Source organism: Patiria miniata, unplaced genomic scaffold (assembly GCF_015706575.1).
Source record: "Patiria miniata isolate m_02_andy unplaced genomic scaffold, ASM1570657v1 HiC_scaffold_18, whole genome shotgun sequence".
Lineage (NCBI taxonomy): Eukaryota > Metazoa > Echinodermata > Asteroidea > Valvatida > Asterinidae > Patiria > Patiria miniata.
In genome coordinates, this window is record NW_024037056.1 from 17,149,185 (window position 1) to 17,167,130 (window position 17,946).

General features: G+C 38.0%; 1 protein-coding gene across 1 annotated transcript; it reads left to right on the forward strand.

Annotated features, from left to right (window-relative positions):
• Positions 1 to 510: 510 nt before the first annotated feature.
• On the forward strand, positions 511 to 8,832 carry LOC119724934 (elongin-A-like). The gene is made up of 11 exons (XM_038196257.1): positions 511 to 681; positions 1,076 to 1,132; positions 1,413 to 3,185; positions 3,332 to 3,431; positions 4,071 to 4,163; positions 4,476 to 4,529; positions 4,904 to 5,001; positions 5,614 to 5,715; positions 6,141 to 6,219; positions 6,837 to 7,043; positions 8,023 to 8,832. Exons 1-11 carry the CDS (start codon positions 601 to 603, stop codon positions 8,082 to 8,084), a joined length of 2,706 nt encoding a protein of 901 aa, XP_038052185.1. The 5' UTR covers positions 511 to 600; the 3' UTR covers positions 8,085 to 8,832.
• Positions 8,833 to 17,946: the final 9,114 nt, after the last annotated feature.

The window sequence follows — 17,946 nt, forward strand, 5'->3', positions numbered from 1 at the left end:
TACAGTGAATTATGATAAATCACGTATACTCATATAATATTGATTGCGAAAATCTGTTGTAGATGTATTGCATTTAAATGAGTGTGTAGCCCTAGCCTTGTTCAAGTTGTTGCGGCATTGCCAGGCTGTGGGGGAGGGGCGGAGCAAGACGGAGGGGGAGGGGGGTTATATAGATCGATTGCATTAAGATTCAGCAGCTATGTTTGAGGTGTGTTTTGTTATGTTAATTCATTAACAATGAATGAATAAGAGGTTTACGGTTAACGACACCATCTTGGCCAGAAGGCAAAATTGAAGCAATGAGCAGCACTAGTGAGCGCGATCACATCGCATCAGCTTAATTTGCTCTTCGCTACATCATGTGCAGTGAATCGCATAGGCTAGCGTCAATTTTTGACCCCTGGCCAAGATGGCACCGATAACCTTGAACAGGTCGATGTTGTTGTGTGTCTTGCATGTGTTCAATATGTCACATCATGAATGTTTAATTTTAGATCACAGATGTATATTTTTTTCACAGATCAAAAGCAAACTTTAATATGAACCGATCTCTGGACCGAATTCATATCACTGCATCGTAGATCCAGCGTTAGAGCTACCATGGCGGATGCTAGTGTCTTGTCGATCGTTCAGTCTCTCCGCGACAAGTTGACTTCAGATCCACCCCCACCATCGCATAAGGTATGCAAAAGAATTGTTTCAAATAGTGAAAGACAAAATGAGATATTCAAGAACATTTTGTACCTCTCGTAAAATTTTTACCAAATGTGTCTGCAGGTTGGTTACTATTTAATAATTTGAAGGTCATTTAGCACTCTCGCGGAAATTTGCACCATCTTGTTCACGGGCAAAAGAACACTCGTTGCTGAGTACACACATCAATAAAAACTTTAGTGCTTCCAAGTCATCATGCGATCCTTCACTTCTAGCAATGCGCGTTCTTTTAGCCCCGCGAACAAAATGGCGCATACTACCGTGAAAGTGCTTATTGCCACAAGTAACAGCAAAGAACAAGTTGTCATATTTTCAATTGAATTCCTCGTCGTTTATCTTGAATTCTTCTCCTCTTTTCCAGATTTTGAGGATTCTTCAGAAACTTTCAGCGCTGCCCATCTCAATCGATGTACTGCATGTAAGTGGAAGTCAACAGTTGTGGTGAACTCAATTGCAAATCATTCAGAAATCGAACCACAGATCCCCAACAAGTTCAATCACAAGTAACAGTGCATGACAAATTTGTGACAAAGGACTGAGTTGTCACGGTTTGTGTAAAATTAGCTTGTTTCTTGCATTGAGATGGAAATTGCTTTTAAAAAAAAGGTATGGCAGTTGTAAAGATTTCACGTCAGAAACTTGTGTCCCTAAATTTGTTAACAAATCTGTTTTGATTTTTTTAAAATAAATTTCCACAGGAAACGGGAATCGGCAAAGTCGTGAACGGATTCCGCAAGCATGAGGGCGACATTGCAGAGTCGGCCCGTAGTCTAGTGCGGTCCTGGAAAGCCAAAGTGCGGGAAGCCATGGACGAAGAGGCCAGCAGACAGGAAACCAGTGAAATGCTGAACCAAGCGGCACCGCAGCCTGAGACGAGCACAGTTACACAGCCGCACAGCCCAATGAAGCAACAAAGCTCCCAACCTCACACCTCAGCGTCACAAAGCACCTCCAGACTGCACAGTCCAAAACACAACTCAAATAAACCCCTCTCGCCGAGCCAACTAACAAAGTCCAAAATTACGTCACCATCGACAAGTCACTCGTCAACGCACAGCTCTTCCAAGTCACATGCCTTATCTAAGTCACACGACCCTTTGAAGTCACGTGACTCTTCGAAGTCAAATTACTCTTCTAAGTCACATGACTCTTCTAAGTCACACGGCTCTTCTAAGTCACACGGCTCTTCTAAGTCACATGACTCTTCTAAGTCACATGACTCTTCTAAGTCACATGACTCTTCGAAGTTGCATGACTCTTCTAAGTCACGTGACTCTTTTAAGGTGCGGGACTCTTCTATGTCACGTGACTCTTCTGAATCACGTAACTCTTCTAAATCACATGACTCTTCTAAGTCACGTGACTCTTCTAAGTCGCACAACTCTTCCAACGTGTCCAAGTCACATGATGCTTCCAAGTGCTCTACCGAACTCAAACGACACAATGACGATGGTGTTCCAGAGGGAGGATTCACACAATTGAAGGAGAAGCATTCTTCTTCCAGCGGGAGTCCTGCGAAGAAGTTGAAAAGCCATCACTCCCCTGGAAGTGGAACAGCCAGGATACGTGATAGCGAAGACGTAGCAAGTGAGAAACCAAAAAGCCATAATTCTTCAGAGAAGAGATCTGATACAGTCACACATAAACCACATGACAGGTCACATGACCGGTCACATGGGGGATCACACCACAAAACCTCCACAAGTGGAGTTCAGAAATCTTCAGAGCGAAAACAAACACCCCCTTCCGGTCTCAATCACGCATCCTACGAAAAACACAATTCTGTGAGTAGCAGAAAATCCGACGTGAACGAAAAAATCTCAAAAGACAAATATTCGACAACTTCAAGTCCGGAGTTAAAAAAGTCTACAAAATCTGTCGGACATGAAAAGTCGGCCGCTAATGGAGATGTGGTTTCCAAGAAATCAACTCCAACTAAATCTCCGATAATATCCCCGTCACGTTCTGCAGACACGGACAAAACTAAGCCAAAATCATCAACTCGTGATCACAAGGACGGTTTCAAGAAACCGAAATCCAAACCGTCGAGCAGCGAGAAAAAGACGAACAGTGACAGCCCTCTGGAGGATACTTGGGACGATGACAAATCCGAGGGCAAGGATTTCACCAACACCGGAATGTCATTCGGTGATTGCCTGCTGGGTCCCAAGGTAACCAAAGTCAAGAAAGTCGCCAACAGCAAGACGCTGGAAAACTCCAAACTTTCCTCGAAAACGTCGACAAGCTCCAGTAAATCCTCCACACCTAGGTCAAAGGTGAAAGTTGACAGAGCTGACCCCAGCAAGGCAAAGGTCAAAGTTGACGGTTCAAAACATGAGAAGAGCTTACAAGGAAAGCAGCCAGTCGCGGGGAGTTCAAGTAAAGGTCAAAGGTCGGAGGAAGGTCGGAGGAACCGGAAGAAACGGAGCATGAGCGAAGAAGAAGAAGAAGCCATTAAAATGGCAAAGAAGGTAAAAACGAGATTTTTATAATTTATCAATTTTGTTTTTGGCTGTTTTGTCAATTCAAGTTTTATGATGTCATTTCTAAAATTAAATAGTGTAAATATGATGTCATTTCTAAAATTGAATCTTTCTAAAAATAACTCTTCTTAAAGAGACGGGAATCTGCTGAGGTGTCGTTGAGCTTGCCGGAGATTCAGCCCACCTATAAACCGATACGTCTACCAGAGGTGCCATCACCAGTCAAGAAAAGAAGTAAGAAGATTTCATTGTCCCTAAATTCAGTAGACAATTTTAACAGGAGCATACCTGCATCCTACAAAATCCTCCACTGTGCAGGAACCCAATGGCACACTCTTTGTACCTACCAAGTTTCAAGTACATCAAGCCCCATGTAAAGTAATAGTGGCTGGGCTCTACCTTCCTCAATCCTACAAAATCCTCCACTGTGCAGGAACCCAATGGCACACTCTTTGTACCTACCAAGTTTCAAGTGGCATCAAGCCCCATGTGAAGTTATAGTGGCTTGGCTCTACCTTTCTCAATCCTACAAAATCCTCCACTGTGCAGGAACCCAATGGCACACTCTTTATACCTACCAAGTTTTAAGTGGCATCAAGCCCCATGTAAAATAATAGTGGCTGGGCTCTACCTTCCTCAATCCTACAAAATCCTCCACTGTGCAGGAACTCAATGGCACACTCTTTGTACCTACCAAGTTTCAAGGAGCATCAAGCCCCATGTAGCTCCATGTAAAGTAATAGTGACTGGGCTCTACCTTCCTCAATCCTACAAAATCCTACAAGTGACAGTCTGACAGTCAGTCACATTGGTAAAACTAGGACGCTGTTTGTGGTTTATCTAATATGTTCTTATTTGTTTGTCTCGTTTCAGCTTTGACTCCGGAAGAGGAGATGGCGTATCTGGGCTCCAAGCAGGGACGGACCAAAGTCTTCTCGGGACGATTACGAATCAACCGACTCACAAGTAATTACTCTAATTCTGCAGTATCTCAAAAACTTTGAATATTCCGGTTAATTTTAAGCGCACATACTTTCAGAGTGATGTTTCAGGGACGCGCCTAACCCAAATGTATCTAGAGCAACTCAAGTCATCCCAAATAAAATATGGGTCCAGACTGATGATTTTCCGCAAGAAATCAACACTTCTACGTCACTTTATATTTCAGAACAGATTGGACTCGGAAAAGGCCAAATTAAATGGGTATACAATTCACATTGTAGTATTACAATTGTGCATAGTTGTTTTTCATACTTTTCTATTTGTCTATATTTTTAGGTGTTCCACGATTATATGACATATGTATGGAAATACTGTGTGACAACATAGATGGTAAGTGGATATGGTTTTCCGAGTAAAACAATTTGCTCCATAATTTTTGTTTATTATTTTTCAAACTATTCTGATTATTTTGTGAATTGTAAACTTTCTATGCCAAATTGAATTCACACATTTATGTGTTAATCAGTTTACCTCAATTTTGAATTTTCATCCGTTACTAATTTTCTCTTTAACTTTTCCTGATTATTCCCAGGTAAACCTCTGAATTATCACTTTTATTTCAGAAAGGTCGATTTTTTTCTCGCAGAAATTTAAGTCCTGCCATTACAGTATTTCCTTCTGTTAAAAAAATTCTTCCAAAATCTCAGAGCCTACTTACATTTCTTTTGTTTTGTTTTCTCTTTTATTCCATTTATTGTATAAAGCCATTGATGATGTTGGTGGGGTGCCCTATGACATATTGCACCCCGTCTTGCAAAAGTGCACCCCACAGCAGCTGTTCCACCTGGAGGACTGTAATCCGGTAGGTGCAGGATTCTTTGCAACACCTGTACCCTGTGTTCATTGGGTCTCTTATGTTAACAAAACATTTGGACTATAACTAAATCCAATTATTATTGTTTGTATTTTATATTATTATTATTTATTTCTGTATTTCTGTATGATGGAAACTGCGTTGTCGAGACGCTACGCTCTTCCCGAGCATGCGAATTTGATGATGATGATAATAAATGAAAACAAGGATTCCTCAAAAGTGCCCTAAGCACTGTAGCTCGCAAGCCTGAAGAAACCTGTAGAGAGGAGACAATGAGAAGAAATTACAGTTTAAGAGGTGGGAGGAAAACCCTAGAATAATATTCTGCGGAAACCCACGGAATCAGGTAGGGACTGAAAACCCAATCCACATATTGGCCCAGGCGAGATTCGAACCAGGGTCACAGCGGTGGAAGGCAAGGAACGCACCGCTACGTCAACTTGACTCCTCTAAGTACAAATTTTTAAATGTCTAAATTTTCTTTACGTTCTAACATTTGTAAAATTTTAAGTCCAAGTTTCTGTTCTAAATTCCATCACTTTTAAAAATTACAATGCTCATGTTTTTGTGACTGCAATTTCTGTGTATGTTTTCCACCAGCATTTTCTTGAGGACACTGATCCGCTTTGGCAGAAGCACGCCGAGAGAGATTTCAAAGGCAAATGGCCGGTGGAAATGGAGTCGTGGCGAGAAGTCTATATTGTAAGTTGGGACACGTAACTCAAGTAAAACACTGACCCACCCCTGCAATTGTATACTTGTCATTCTATAAATTTAGGGTCCAAAGTGTGACATTTTTCCTGTCCCTGTTACCTTGGTACTTTGTAATTTGCCATTCAAGTGTCATTAAGAATGACTTCAAGCAATTTTTTATTTGTTGTGTCGGTAGTTTGCTATTCATAATCACTCTTGGAGGACGACTGCATTAAGGAGTGCATCAGAATTATATAAATAATAGATGCCTGATGTTACAGGGACAGGAAAAAAAGTGGACTTGGAATTATTTGTATGTCCCTTGAGCTACTACCTTTGAGGCAAAATTAATTCATTGAGTCACCGATTTGAGTCGCATTTTAAATCAAGACTCATTTGATCATCACCTTGTCATCTTTGCTTGTATTGATCAGAGAGAACACGATGCTCGAGAAGCAAGACTAAAGTCCATCACCGCAAACATCTCAGCTCATATGGCCGCCAAGGACCCAGGTAAAATAATCCATGCTGACTCCACCAAGCTAAAAAAATGATTGTGCCGAGTATATACAAGGAGTGCACCAAGTCTATAGCACAAGTATGTACTAAGTTCCTTCTGGAGTGAAATGTCAAAAAATGTATTAGAAAACAAAACTAGGCTTGCGTTGTTAAGCTGGACCTAAAAGTGTCGGTTTAGGACATCGTTAATAGTCATTGACTCCGATCCACCAAAAATCGGTTGTTATTAATTCTGTCGTTGAGTTTTCCCACATTTGTTATTAATTCTGTCATTGAGTTTTCCCACATTACAATTTCATAAGTTTGCAGCATTGCTAATGTTGCTAGCATCATGACTTTGGGCGTGATCCCTGGCTACATGGCATATATGGGTTTATGGCTTCTGACTAGCGCCCCTTGAACAATGACAATTGACTAAATGGGGAACCGCCAACATAGTGCTGGATAGCTCAGTTGGTAGAGCACTGGAACGGCAATCCGGGGGTCGCAGGTTCAAACCCCGCTCCGGTTCAATTTCTTTCTTCAACTTAAAAATATTATATAATGCACCTACTCAGTTGAGGGGTATTTGAAAAATTGTAAAAAATGAAGGAATGGTGATTTCTCCGTAGGCCGGCTGACCAAAATGGCGTTCCTGGACCGCCCGGCCAAACCGCCGCGCAACGTGATGCGCCAACAGCTGCGTCACGGCACAGCCTCGGGTAGCTTCATCCCTGAGAAACGGTCACACAGCACCATCCAGCCCAACCGGCCATCAACAGTCATCGTTCACTCTGGCGGCGCGGAGGCGTCAGGCTTTAGTCGCCGACAGGCCAAACGTAAGAAGCGGAGGCGAAAGAAGCTCGGAACCTATTCATCCCGGAAACCGTGCTCATCCAAACCATTCTAGTCCTATCCCTAATAGAATTCTCCTTGAATAAGCCAAGTTTCTATTCCAGCTGCGCACACTAACACTTGAAAATAATCCATACCTTTAAGCAAGTTGGAAGGCTGTTATATCACTTTCTGGGTACATTTGAACTTGTTTATGCCCCTATTTGTGCGCAAATGTTTTTTATATTTATTACACTTTATAGTTTTATAGCATGCAGAAGGCATATTCTGTTACTATTGTGTACATGTTCCTGTAGTGTTTGTCCGAAAATGTACACCGTCCAGTCTTGGTGTATGTGCACATGCGCAGTTGGAATACCAAATTGGCTTATTGAAATATGTCATGTAGATGTCATCCTATGTGTGTTTGAGTCCTTTTGTCTATGTCATGAAAAGTTTCATATTGTACACTCAAATGTCTTGAGTTGTATTATATTTTGTCATGTAGTTTGTATGTTTGTAGTGTAGATTCATGTTAAATTTGCTTGAAGATACAACTATTATACTTCCTTTGCTCACAGAGGATTGAAAATGAATTTGGGTTACTTCTGAAAACAGCCTGAAGTCTTAAGGCATTTTTCCCCTGTGTTCATAGTTATATTACCCACAAAACCCTGACATATGAAATTCATAACTTTTGCAATGAAATTTCCAATAACAATCAAACAAGTGACTTTTTGAAAAGGATTTACAAGTTTTTTACCCCTTGTCCTTAGTCTTGTTTTGTGCTCCGTTGTTAATAAATGTATAGACGTTGTGAATTATTATATGTATACCTACAACTGTACAAATTGCCCCCCAAAAAACCCGAAGTCCGTAATGATATGCAAAATCTCTGTAAATTTTGATAAAAACCATGGAAACTAACATTTTGTTTTGTAACTAATGCATGCTTACTAATGCTGAATTCTCCTTTCCGTATAGCCAAAGTGATGGCACCGATGATGATGAAAACGATGAAGATGATCAAGAAACTTCGCCGATGATGGACGCCATCTGAACTTTGACCCCAGACAGTGACATATTGGAGGTTAGCACGTCCACGACCGTTACGGAGTTGGGGCCATGTTGGCGCGCATGTCATGCACATGTTTCAAAGTTGAGGCATGTGCGAATTTTCGGAAATGTATTTGGCATAGGACCGTTTTGCGCCCACATTACAATCCACACGCAAGCATGGTTTCGCTTCAGTAAATAGAGTACCGAAGTGTGACGGCAGCTTTCTTTGTTGGGGTTGACGCGCTGATGTCTTAAAGTTATACGTGTGAACCCGAATTTGCAGCTCACTTCAGTACGCTATGGCTTCTAATTCATGTAAGGCTGTGCGGAATATACGGAATATTTGAATATCTGATAATCAACCAAATATCCAAAAATCAACTAAATATCCCAATAGCTATTTATTGAATTAAATATTCCAAAAACGTGAACATTTGAATCTGCACAGCCTTACTACTGGATTAGCCGACAAACATTAAGAAAAAGTACTCAAATGTTCTGTTTAAAAGCTGACGGAAATTTTTTGTAAATTAAGGTAATAAACTACTTATTTTGTGAATTGGGATGTACAAGTATATGAAATGAATACATATTTAGTTGTTGAATAATGAATGTATTGTATTTAAAACAAAGGGGAGTGTGGCCTAGTGGTTAGGGTTTGTGACTCATGATCAGAGGGTCATGGGTTCGAATCCAGTTGCTGGTCATATGTTGTGTCCTTGGGCAAGCCACTGCACCCCACTTGCCTCTCTCCACCCAGGAGTATAAATGGGTACCGGCATTAGCTGGGGAGTAACCTGCGATGGACTGGCATCCCATCCAGGGGGAGTAGAAATATTCTCAGTCGTTTCAGGCTACTGAAACCGGAGATAAACGCCGGCCTGATGGGCCATATTGGCTCGGGACAGACTTTTCTTTTACTGTGCAAAAAAACTAGCTGAATGAAATAATGTGATGTATATGATTCAGATAAGGCATGAAGTTTACGTGTGATTTTTTTTTACGAGAATAATTAACAAAATTGTTTAAGAAAAGCAATTTAAATGTAAAATTCATTTAAACAAATGCATTATTTCAAAGCTTTTACCTTAGAATTTTCATTCTGTCTGTATTAGGTTCGGATCTACTTGCTGTATTTCAGCCACTTTAAATATATGACTTAATACAGAGTTACTGCTATAGATTTTGAAAAGGTGGAAAAAGACAGCTGAATTACTCTAAGTTGGTACCAGATTGACCTTTCGTTTTTGTTCCATGTGCAATTTTGCTTTCCTCCTAAGCTTTTATATCAAGCGCTGAAATCGGAATTGTTTTGATTTTGAATGTTGCTCGCAACTCCGAAGTCTGCCATGTAAAGGGCTTATTCTGTGGTAGATGAAATTTGAATGACACGGATGAAATTTTATGACACATTTATGCCGCCTTATGCTTTATCTTGATGGGCTGAAATGTGGAAATTAACTATAGATATGCTAGTGAATGAAATTTGCGTTGCGTAGACAAGACGTGCATCAAATATTGCGTGCACAACTTCTCAAGTAGAGGTCCAAGTTAAGGACTATGCTCAACAATTTTTGACAGGCTGCATCGGCACCCTTTGAGGATCGTTTGCATTTTTGCCAAGAGTAACGTCTGAATTGTTATCAAAAACTTGCTGGGATTAACCAGTTCCGGAGGCGTCTAAATGGTTAATTTTATTTTCAATTTTTTTTTTTGGTCTTGGTAGGCAGGGGTATTGGTTTTTATTATTTGTTGCCATTTTTGTTTCATTTTGATGTCTGATTTATTTCCCGATATTTTAAATTTTGTTTTGGGACTGTTAGCTTCCACTCTTTCTGACAGCTTTTAATAAAATGTGTTTCTGCAATCCTTTCACTATAAGGCATTCAAGCGTTTTAGAATTGACCTTATGGATTGCAGTCATCTTAGAGGGTGTTCATTGTCAATTTAAGTAACAACAAAGAAACAAAATGGCTGTCTCCATTGCTTCTGCAGCAGATATCGTCAATGGTTCATGATTAATCAGTATTTTGATGGGAAAAGTTATGTTTATTATTAATGAGAAAAGAACAATGACGTCACACCATCGTTAAATTAGTTACATGTACGTACATTAAAGCATTTTAAAGAACGGCTCTCGCCAAGATGCCACAGTTGTAGCTAGTGGATAGTGAGATGAAGTACAGATCGCAAGATCCCTAGTTCGAAATCCACCTATGCCAATTGTCCATGGATTTTGCTCCCCAAGCTTTATCATTGGGATAGTTTTAATTTAAGGGAAAAGACAATGCCGAGAACCGAAGTGTCTTCCGCACAGTGTGATAAATATTCATGTCGTGGAGTTTGTGAAATTTGTAAGGATTGACGATGTCTACTACAGAACAAAAAATGGCTCCATGTCCATGGTATGTTTAGAACAATGAGTATCTTTACTACTTAACACCTATTCATAAATACCTCAGACAGTTTAGCTATTCCTATTGGTCGAGAGCCCGTCACGTGGCCGGTCTTAAACGGATGATAAAGACATGGCTTGCTGGGCCCAATTTCATAGAGCTGCTTAAGCACAAAATTTGCTTAAGCATGAAAAAACATTGCTTAGTAAAATTAGGTTACCGGCCAAAACTCCATGCGATGTACATTGCTTGTGACCGGTATTTAGCGGTTGTTTACTTAGCATAACAATCGCATGGAGTTTTGGCCGGTAACCTGATTTTATTAAGCAAGACGTTTTTGTGCTTAAGCAAATTTTGTGCTTAAGCAGCTCTATGAAATTGGCCCCTGGTCTTAAACACTTTTCCAGTGTCACAATAAAATGTGGACTCCTAAAAATCCAGTGCCTCTTACCGTTTCATTGGTTGAACGTTCACAATCCTCACGTAGGCATGCGCAACACTACAAGCGAGTCAGAATTTTATAGTTCTAAATTCAAAACGCAACGCGCCAGGTGCGTTCTGCGCGACATCGCGCAGAACATGTTACGTGCGCGTCAATCTCTATAAAAAGGGTTGTTTACATCTTACTCGCCAGCTGAACACTCCATTATTTTGCTAGAGGGATGTTTCAAAAAGCATGAAGTGAACTTGTTGAACAAAATCGGGATTTTTTGAACGAATTATTTGATATTTTTTTACGGATAAGGTATTTATGAATGGGAATAAATATGTGCTCGGTCGGTATTTATCACTCTGTTTAATACCGCTTAGAGTCTGGGTGCTGATAATTACCCTCGCCTCCGGCTCGGGTAATTATCAGCACCCAGACTCTAAGCGGTATTAAACGAGTGATAAAAACCTCCAGAGCACACATTTATTCCCTTATTAACACCAACTATTAACACCTATTGGCTCCTATACTACATTGTATTACATTGTGTTACATTGTATTACATTGTGCTACATTGTGTTACATTGTATTACATTGTGTTTATTCACTGAAGAATCAATAAAACCATTGTGCCTGGGCGATTCCAGGTGCTACAGGGCGATTTGGGGCGGTGCCAGGACTAAACGGGTTAAGTGCAGTTTACTTCAGAAGTACCAGACTAACTTACATGTACTTAGAGCGCAGAATGCAAAACAGTATCATGAGTAATGTGTGATTCTTTGTTTATTTTTAAAATGACATTTGCTTTATTGCTTAAAGAAAATTGTGTCCAGTAATTGCCATTTCTGTTGCTTCAATGAACTTCTGCTGTGTGTACGAGATTGCTTTACAGACTAAAATATATTAAAATGTAATATATGAAATAAAAAAAATTGAGGTAGCAACTAATATTCCTTTGATTTCCAAATACTTTCTTGTGTGCAAGTGTAGCATCATTAAAGAGGTATAAAGAACTCAACAGTGAATAGTTTTCAAATATTGACTGGCAGTGAGGGCAATAGTACATGTTATTCCCTCAATGCACTGATAATGATCACAATTAAGTTAATATGGCTTTATTTATAGGTGATAATAATCAAGAGTGAATAGTTTTCACATATTGACTGGCAGTGAGGGCACTAGTGCTTGTTATTCCCTCAATTAGCCTTACTGTTTAATTTAACTTTGGTAAAAAAATGGACTTTTGTCAAAACAATGCAGAAATTCTTTTGAAAACTCCATCTGTCCACAAATCGCATAGGAATGTGTTCTATGGTCCCTTAGGCATATTTCCTGCAAGTTTCAAGCAATTTCATTTTTTGGCCAAAATTGAAAATAATGCAAGGGGTTAACCTTACTTTTTTGATGAAATTTGGTAAAAAATTGACTTTTTTTCAAAACAATGCAGAAATTCTTTTGAAAAGTCCATCCGTCCACAAATTGCATTGGAATGTGTTCTAGGGTCCCTAAGACATCTTTCCTGCAAGTTTGAAGCAATTTCATTTTTTAGCCAAAATTTAAAAAACAATGCAAGGGGTTAGCCTTACTTTTTTGATGAAATTTTGTCAAAATTGACTTTTTTCAAAACAATGCAGACATTCTTTTGAAAAGTCCATCCGTCCACAAATTGCATTGGAATGTGTTCTAGAGTCCCTTAGGCATCTTTCCAGCAAGTTTAAAGCAATTTCATTTTTTGGCCAAAATTAAAAAAAAGGCAAGGGGTTAGCCTTACTTTTTTGATGAAATTTGGTCAAAATTGACTTTTTTCAAAACAATGCAGACATTCTTTTGAAAAGTCCATCCGTCCACAAATCTCATTGAAATGTGTTCTAGGGTCCCTTAGGCATCTTTCCAGCAAGTTTGAAGCAATTTCATTTTTTAGCCAAAATTGAAAAAAATGCAAGGGGTTAGCCTTACTTTTTAATTTTTGTTGACATTTGGTCAAAAATTGACTTTTTTCAAAACAATGCAGAAATTCTGTTGAAAAGTCCATCCGTCCACAAATCGCATTGGAATGTGTTCTAGGGTCCCTTAGGCATCTTTCCAGCAAGTTTGAAGCAATTTCATTTTTTAGCCAAAATTAAAAAAAAATGCAAGGGGTTAGCCTTACTTTTTTAATGAAATTTGGTCAAAAATTGACTTTTTTCAAAACAATGCAGAAATTCTGTTGAAAAGTCCATCCGTCCACAAATCGCATTGGAATGTGTTCTAGGGTCCCTTAGACATCTTTCCAGCAAGTTTGAAGCAATTTCATTTTTTGGCCAAAATTCAAAAAAAGGCAAGGGGTTAGCCTTACTTTTTAATTTTTGATGACATTTGGTCAAAAATTGACTTTTTTCAAAACAATGCAGAAATTCTGTTGAAAAGTCCATCCGTCCACAAATCGCATTGGAATGTGTTCTAGGGTCCCTTAGGCATCTTTCCAGCAAGTTTAAAGCAATTTCATTTTTTGGCCAAAATTCAAAAAAAGGCAAGGGGTTAGCCTTACTTTTTTGATGAAATTTGGTCAAAATTGACTTTTTTCAAAACAATGCAGACATTCTTTTGAAAAGTCCATCCGTCCACAAATCTCATTGAAATGTGTTCTAGGGTCCCTTAGGCATCTTTCCAGCAAGTTTGAAGCAATTTCATTTTTTAGCCAAAATTGAAAAAAATGCAAGGGGTTAGCCTTACTTTTTAATTTTTGTTGACATTTGGTCAAAAATTGACTTTTTTCAAAACAATGCAGAAATTCTGTTGAAAAGTCCATCCGTCCACAAATCGCATTGGAATGTGTTCTAGGGTCCCTTAGGCATCTTTCCAGCAAGTTTAAAGCAATTTCATTTTTTGGCCAAAATTCAAAAAAAGGCAAGGGGTTAGCCTTACTTTTTAATTTTTGTTGACATTTGGTCAAAAATTGACTTTTTTCAAAACAATGCAGAAATTCTGTTGAAAAGTCCATCCGTCCACAAATCGCATTGGAATGTGTTCTAGGGTCCCTTAGGCATCTTTCCAGCAAGTTTGAAGCAATTTCATTTTTTAGCCAAAATTAAAAAAAAATGCAAGGGGTTAGCCTTACTTTTTTAATGAAATTTGGTCAAAAATTGACTTTTTTCAAAACAATGCAGAAATTCTGTTGAAAAGTCCATCCGTCCACAAATCGCATTGGAATGTGTTCTAGGGTCCCTTAGACATCTTTCCAGCAAGTTTGAAGCAATTTCATTTTTTGGCCAAAATTCAAAAAAAGGCAAGGGGTTAGCCTTACTTTTTAATTTTTGATGACATTTGGTCAAAAATTGACTTTTTTCAAAACAATGCAGAAATTCTGTTGAAAAGTCCATCCGTCCACAAATCGCATTGGAATGTGTTCTAGGGTCCCTTAGGCATCTTTCCAGCAAGTTTAAAGCAATTTCATTTTTTGGCCAAAATTCAAAAAAAGGCAAGGGGTTAGCCTTACTTTTTTGATGAAATTTGGTCAAAATTGACTTTTTTCAAAACAATGCAGACATTCTTTTGAAAAGTCCATCCGTCCACAAATCTCATTGAAATGTGTTTTAGGGTCCCTTAGGCATCTTTCCAGCAAGTTTGAAGCAATTTCATTTTTTAGCCAAAATTGAAAAAAATGCAAGGGGTTAGCCTTACTTTTTAATTTTTGTTGACATTTGGTCAAAAATTGACTTTTTTCAAAACAATGCAGAAATTCTGTTGAAAAGTCCATCCGTCCACAAATCGCATTGGAATGTGTTCTAGGGTCCCTTAGGCATCTTTCCAGCAAGTTTAAAGCAATTTCATTTTTTGGCCAAAATTCAAAAAAAGGCAAGGGGTTAGCCTTACTTTTTTGATGAAATTTGGTCAAAATTGACTTTTTTCAAAACAATGCAGACATTCTTTTGAAAAGTCCATCCGTCCACAAATCTCATTGAAATGTGTTCTAGGGTCCCTTAGGCATCTTTCCAGCAAGTTTGAAGCAATTTCATTTTTTAGCCAAAATTGAAAAAAATGCAAGGGGTTAGCCTTACTTTTTTGATGAAATTTGGTCAAAAATTGACTTTTTTCAAAACAATGCAGAAATTCTGTTGAAAAGTCCATCCGTCCACAAATCGCATTGGAATGTGTTCTAGGGTCCCTTAGGCATCTTTCCGGCAAATTTGAAGCAATTTCATTTTTTGGCCAAAATTGGAAAAAAAATGCAAGGGGTTAGCCTTACTTTTTTAATGAAATTTGGTCAAAAATTGACTTTTTTCAAAACAATGCAGAAATTCTTTTGAGAAGTCCATCCGTTCACAAATCGCATTGGAATGTGTTCTAGGGTTCCTTAGGCATCTTTCCTGCAAGTTTGAAGCAATTTCATTTTTTTGGCCAAAATTGAAAAAAATGCAAGGGGTTAGCCTTACTTTTTTAATGAAATTTGGCCAAAAATTGAGTTTTTTCAAAACAATGCAGAAATTCTTTTTGAGAAGTCCATCCGTCCACAAATCGCATTGGAATGTGTTTTAGGGTCCCTTAGGCATCTTTCCTGCAAGTTTGAAGCAATTTAATTTTTTGGCCAAAATTGAAAAAAATGGAAGGGGTTAGCCTTACTTTTTTAATGAAATTTGGCCAAAAATTTACTTTTCTTAGGCATCTTTCTGATAGGTCTACAGCCAATTGAAAAGCCCATTAAACCATACACACACAAAATTAAGTTGAATTCCATAAATGTTTTATTCATTTACTGTGTATATTATGTTAAAGCAAGTTTTAACTTAAACTTGCCCCTTTTCGTGATTTTTGAGAATGGAATACAAAAAATGTACTTAAAAAACAGTCCAGGAAATCAACAAATAAATACATGTACGTTATTTGTTTTCATGTTAGATTTCATTTTCTGAATCCGATGACAATTTTTAAAGTGGAGATTCATGCACACATGAAGAGTTGATAAAACAGAAAAATAATGAACAGTTTGTAGAATTTCAGAACAGAAAGGAAACAGAAAGCATGCATATTCATTGCCCAATACTCCAACACTCCCCATGTAACGGTTAAACTTCCAAGTTGTAAAATAAAATCACTGATACAAAAAAGACATGTGAAAAAAAAAAAATGAAAAAAAAATATGATAGTATAAGCAAGTATAAGCATAATGAGAGTACAGACTTTTCTTGTCAGTTGAATAGACTTCAACTTTGCCACTTATGAAAACAGTAAGTCTAGAAAGTAAGAAAGTTTCATGGCAAATATTCTTCTGTTTTGACAATTGGGTGAAAGTAGATTTTCGGGTTGCAAACGCGGAACGCATAAGTCCTCGCTTTTAACAACAAACTTTTAAGTCACTTTTTTCCAACAAGAAAAACGTTTTTAAGTTAGACTTCAAACCTTTTATGTCCTATACAGCAACTGCCAAGTTACTAGCTTAGTACAGGAAACATTTTAAAAACCTGAAAAAGAGGGAGGAATACATTTGTCTATAATTGAAAACGTCTCATTTCTGTCAAGTATTCATTAAATTTATCCATTGTTTTATTGGCTAAGCACTTCCATGGGTAAGCAGAAAAGAAAAAAATTATGAGAAAAAAAAGAGTTGTTTGTTTTCATAGATAAATGTACAAGCAATTAATGTTGCATGCAATAACAATTTTTCATGCAAATGCTTTGCAAGTTGGGAGCATAATTTTAAAAAAAAAGCGTGGTTGCTGGTAAGGCTTTGCTGATACACGTCAAAACACAATGAAGAAGGCCAGAAACCATACTTATGTATTCTTGTAGATCTAACAATGTGTGGCCCTGGAACATGAATAGAATAGTCACTACATGCAGGAATTTTACAGCCGTATGATCTACAATTTGAAAAGGCCCCAGAACATGAATAAGACATCAGTTGAAAATGAATAGAGCGCAATTTTGAAAATGGCCACGGAACATGAATAGGCCAGTCATTAACCACAAACAGGAGGTATGGGTATACTTTTTGCATAAACGCACACATAACGGATATACAACCAAAAATTATACAAAATATTTCTTAAGATATGACAAATAATTTTTTGGGCACACTCCCATGTCAAAATGCCTCATGAAAAACGTGAGTTAAAGGGAATATACATCATTTGCTTTTGCTGTAATTTTCAGAAATGGATGGAATTGGGGGGTTGGAAATATAAAGCAAATATAGTTACACTGACTTTTTGGAGGTTTTGGGTTCGAAAATGCTATAAAAACCAAGAAAAACGATCATTTTCCTGTAGTCTGGTTCCCTGACTCCATATAAGAAGAAACAGAGCAGTTTACATACATTGGGGAATTGTAAGGTCAGGGAACCAGTCTAGCTGGCTCGTACCCGTTCATAGGTTTGTAATCGATTGCAGACAAGTGCAATGGTCAATTGGGGCCAGTATTTGAAAAAAAAGCCAGTTGTTTCCAACGCTGATCGGCCGATCAGCGTTGGAAATTGATACAAAAATACCACTTTTCTTGAAAATGACAGTATACCAGGTGCCATAATTTTACAGGATGCTTTAGACTGTCATTTACCAACATCCTATTAAGGTATTTCGCAAAAACTTGGTAGTTTTATTTTCTGATGTTTGCAAATGTTGTATATTCCCTTGAAAAGTTGTATATTCCCTTGAAGTTGAAAAGGTTTAAAGTTAACATGCTATGGACACAGAGGGTTTACGTTTATAAATTCATATTTCCAGAATATTGCAACTTCAATGATCAGGATATAATGTTGTTCTGCAAAGATCCAAAAATGCTGATGAAATTTTTTTTTTAAAAATGCATAAACTCATAATCGTTTAAAATCATGGCAATCACCATAATTAAAGTTCATTACATGTTAATTCCATAAATATAAATATGACACAATTTATATCCATCTTTTTATTACTTTGTACATACATTCCTCGTTAAAATCCTCAAATACATTCACTTTTTTGAGTGAAAGTTCCAAAAATGTCCGAAGTGGTAGACTTTCACATTCCTTCTGGTGTTATATTTTACACTTTTTAAACTGTTAAAATG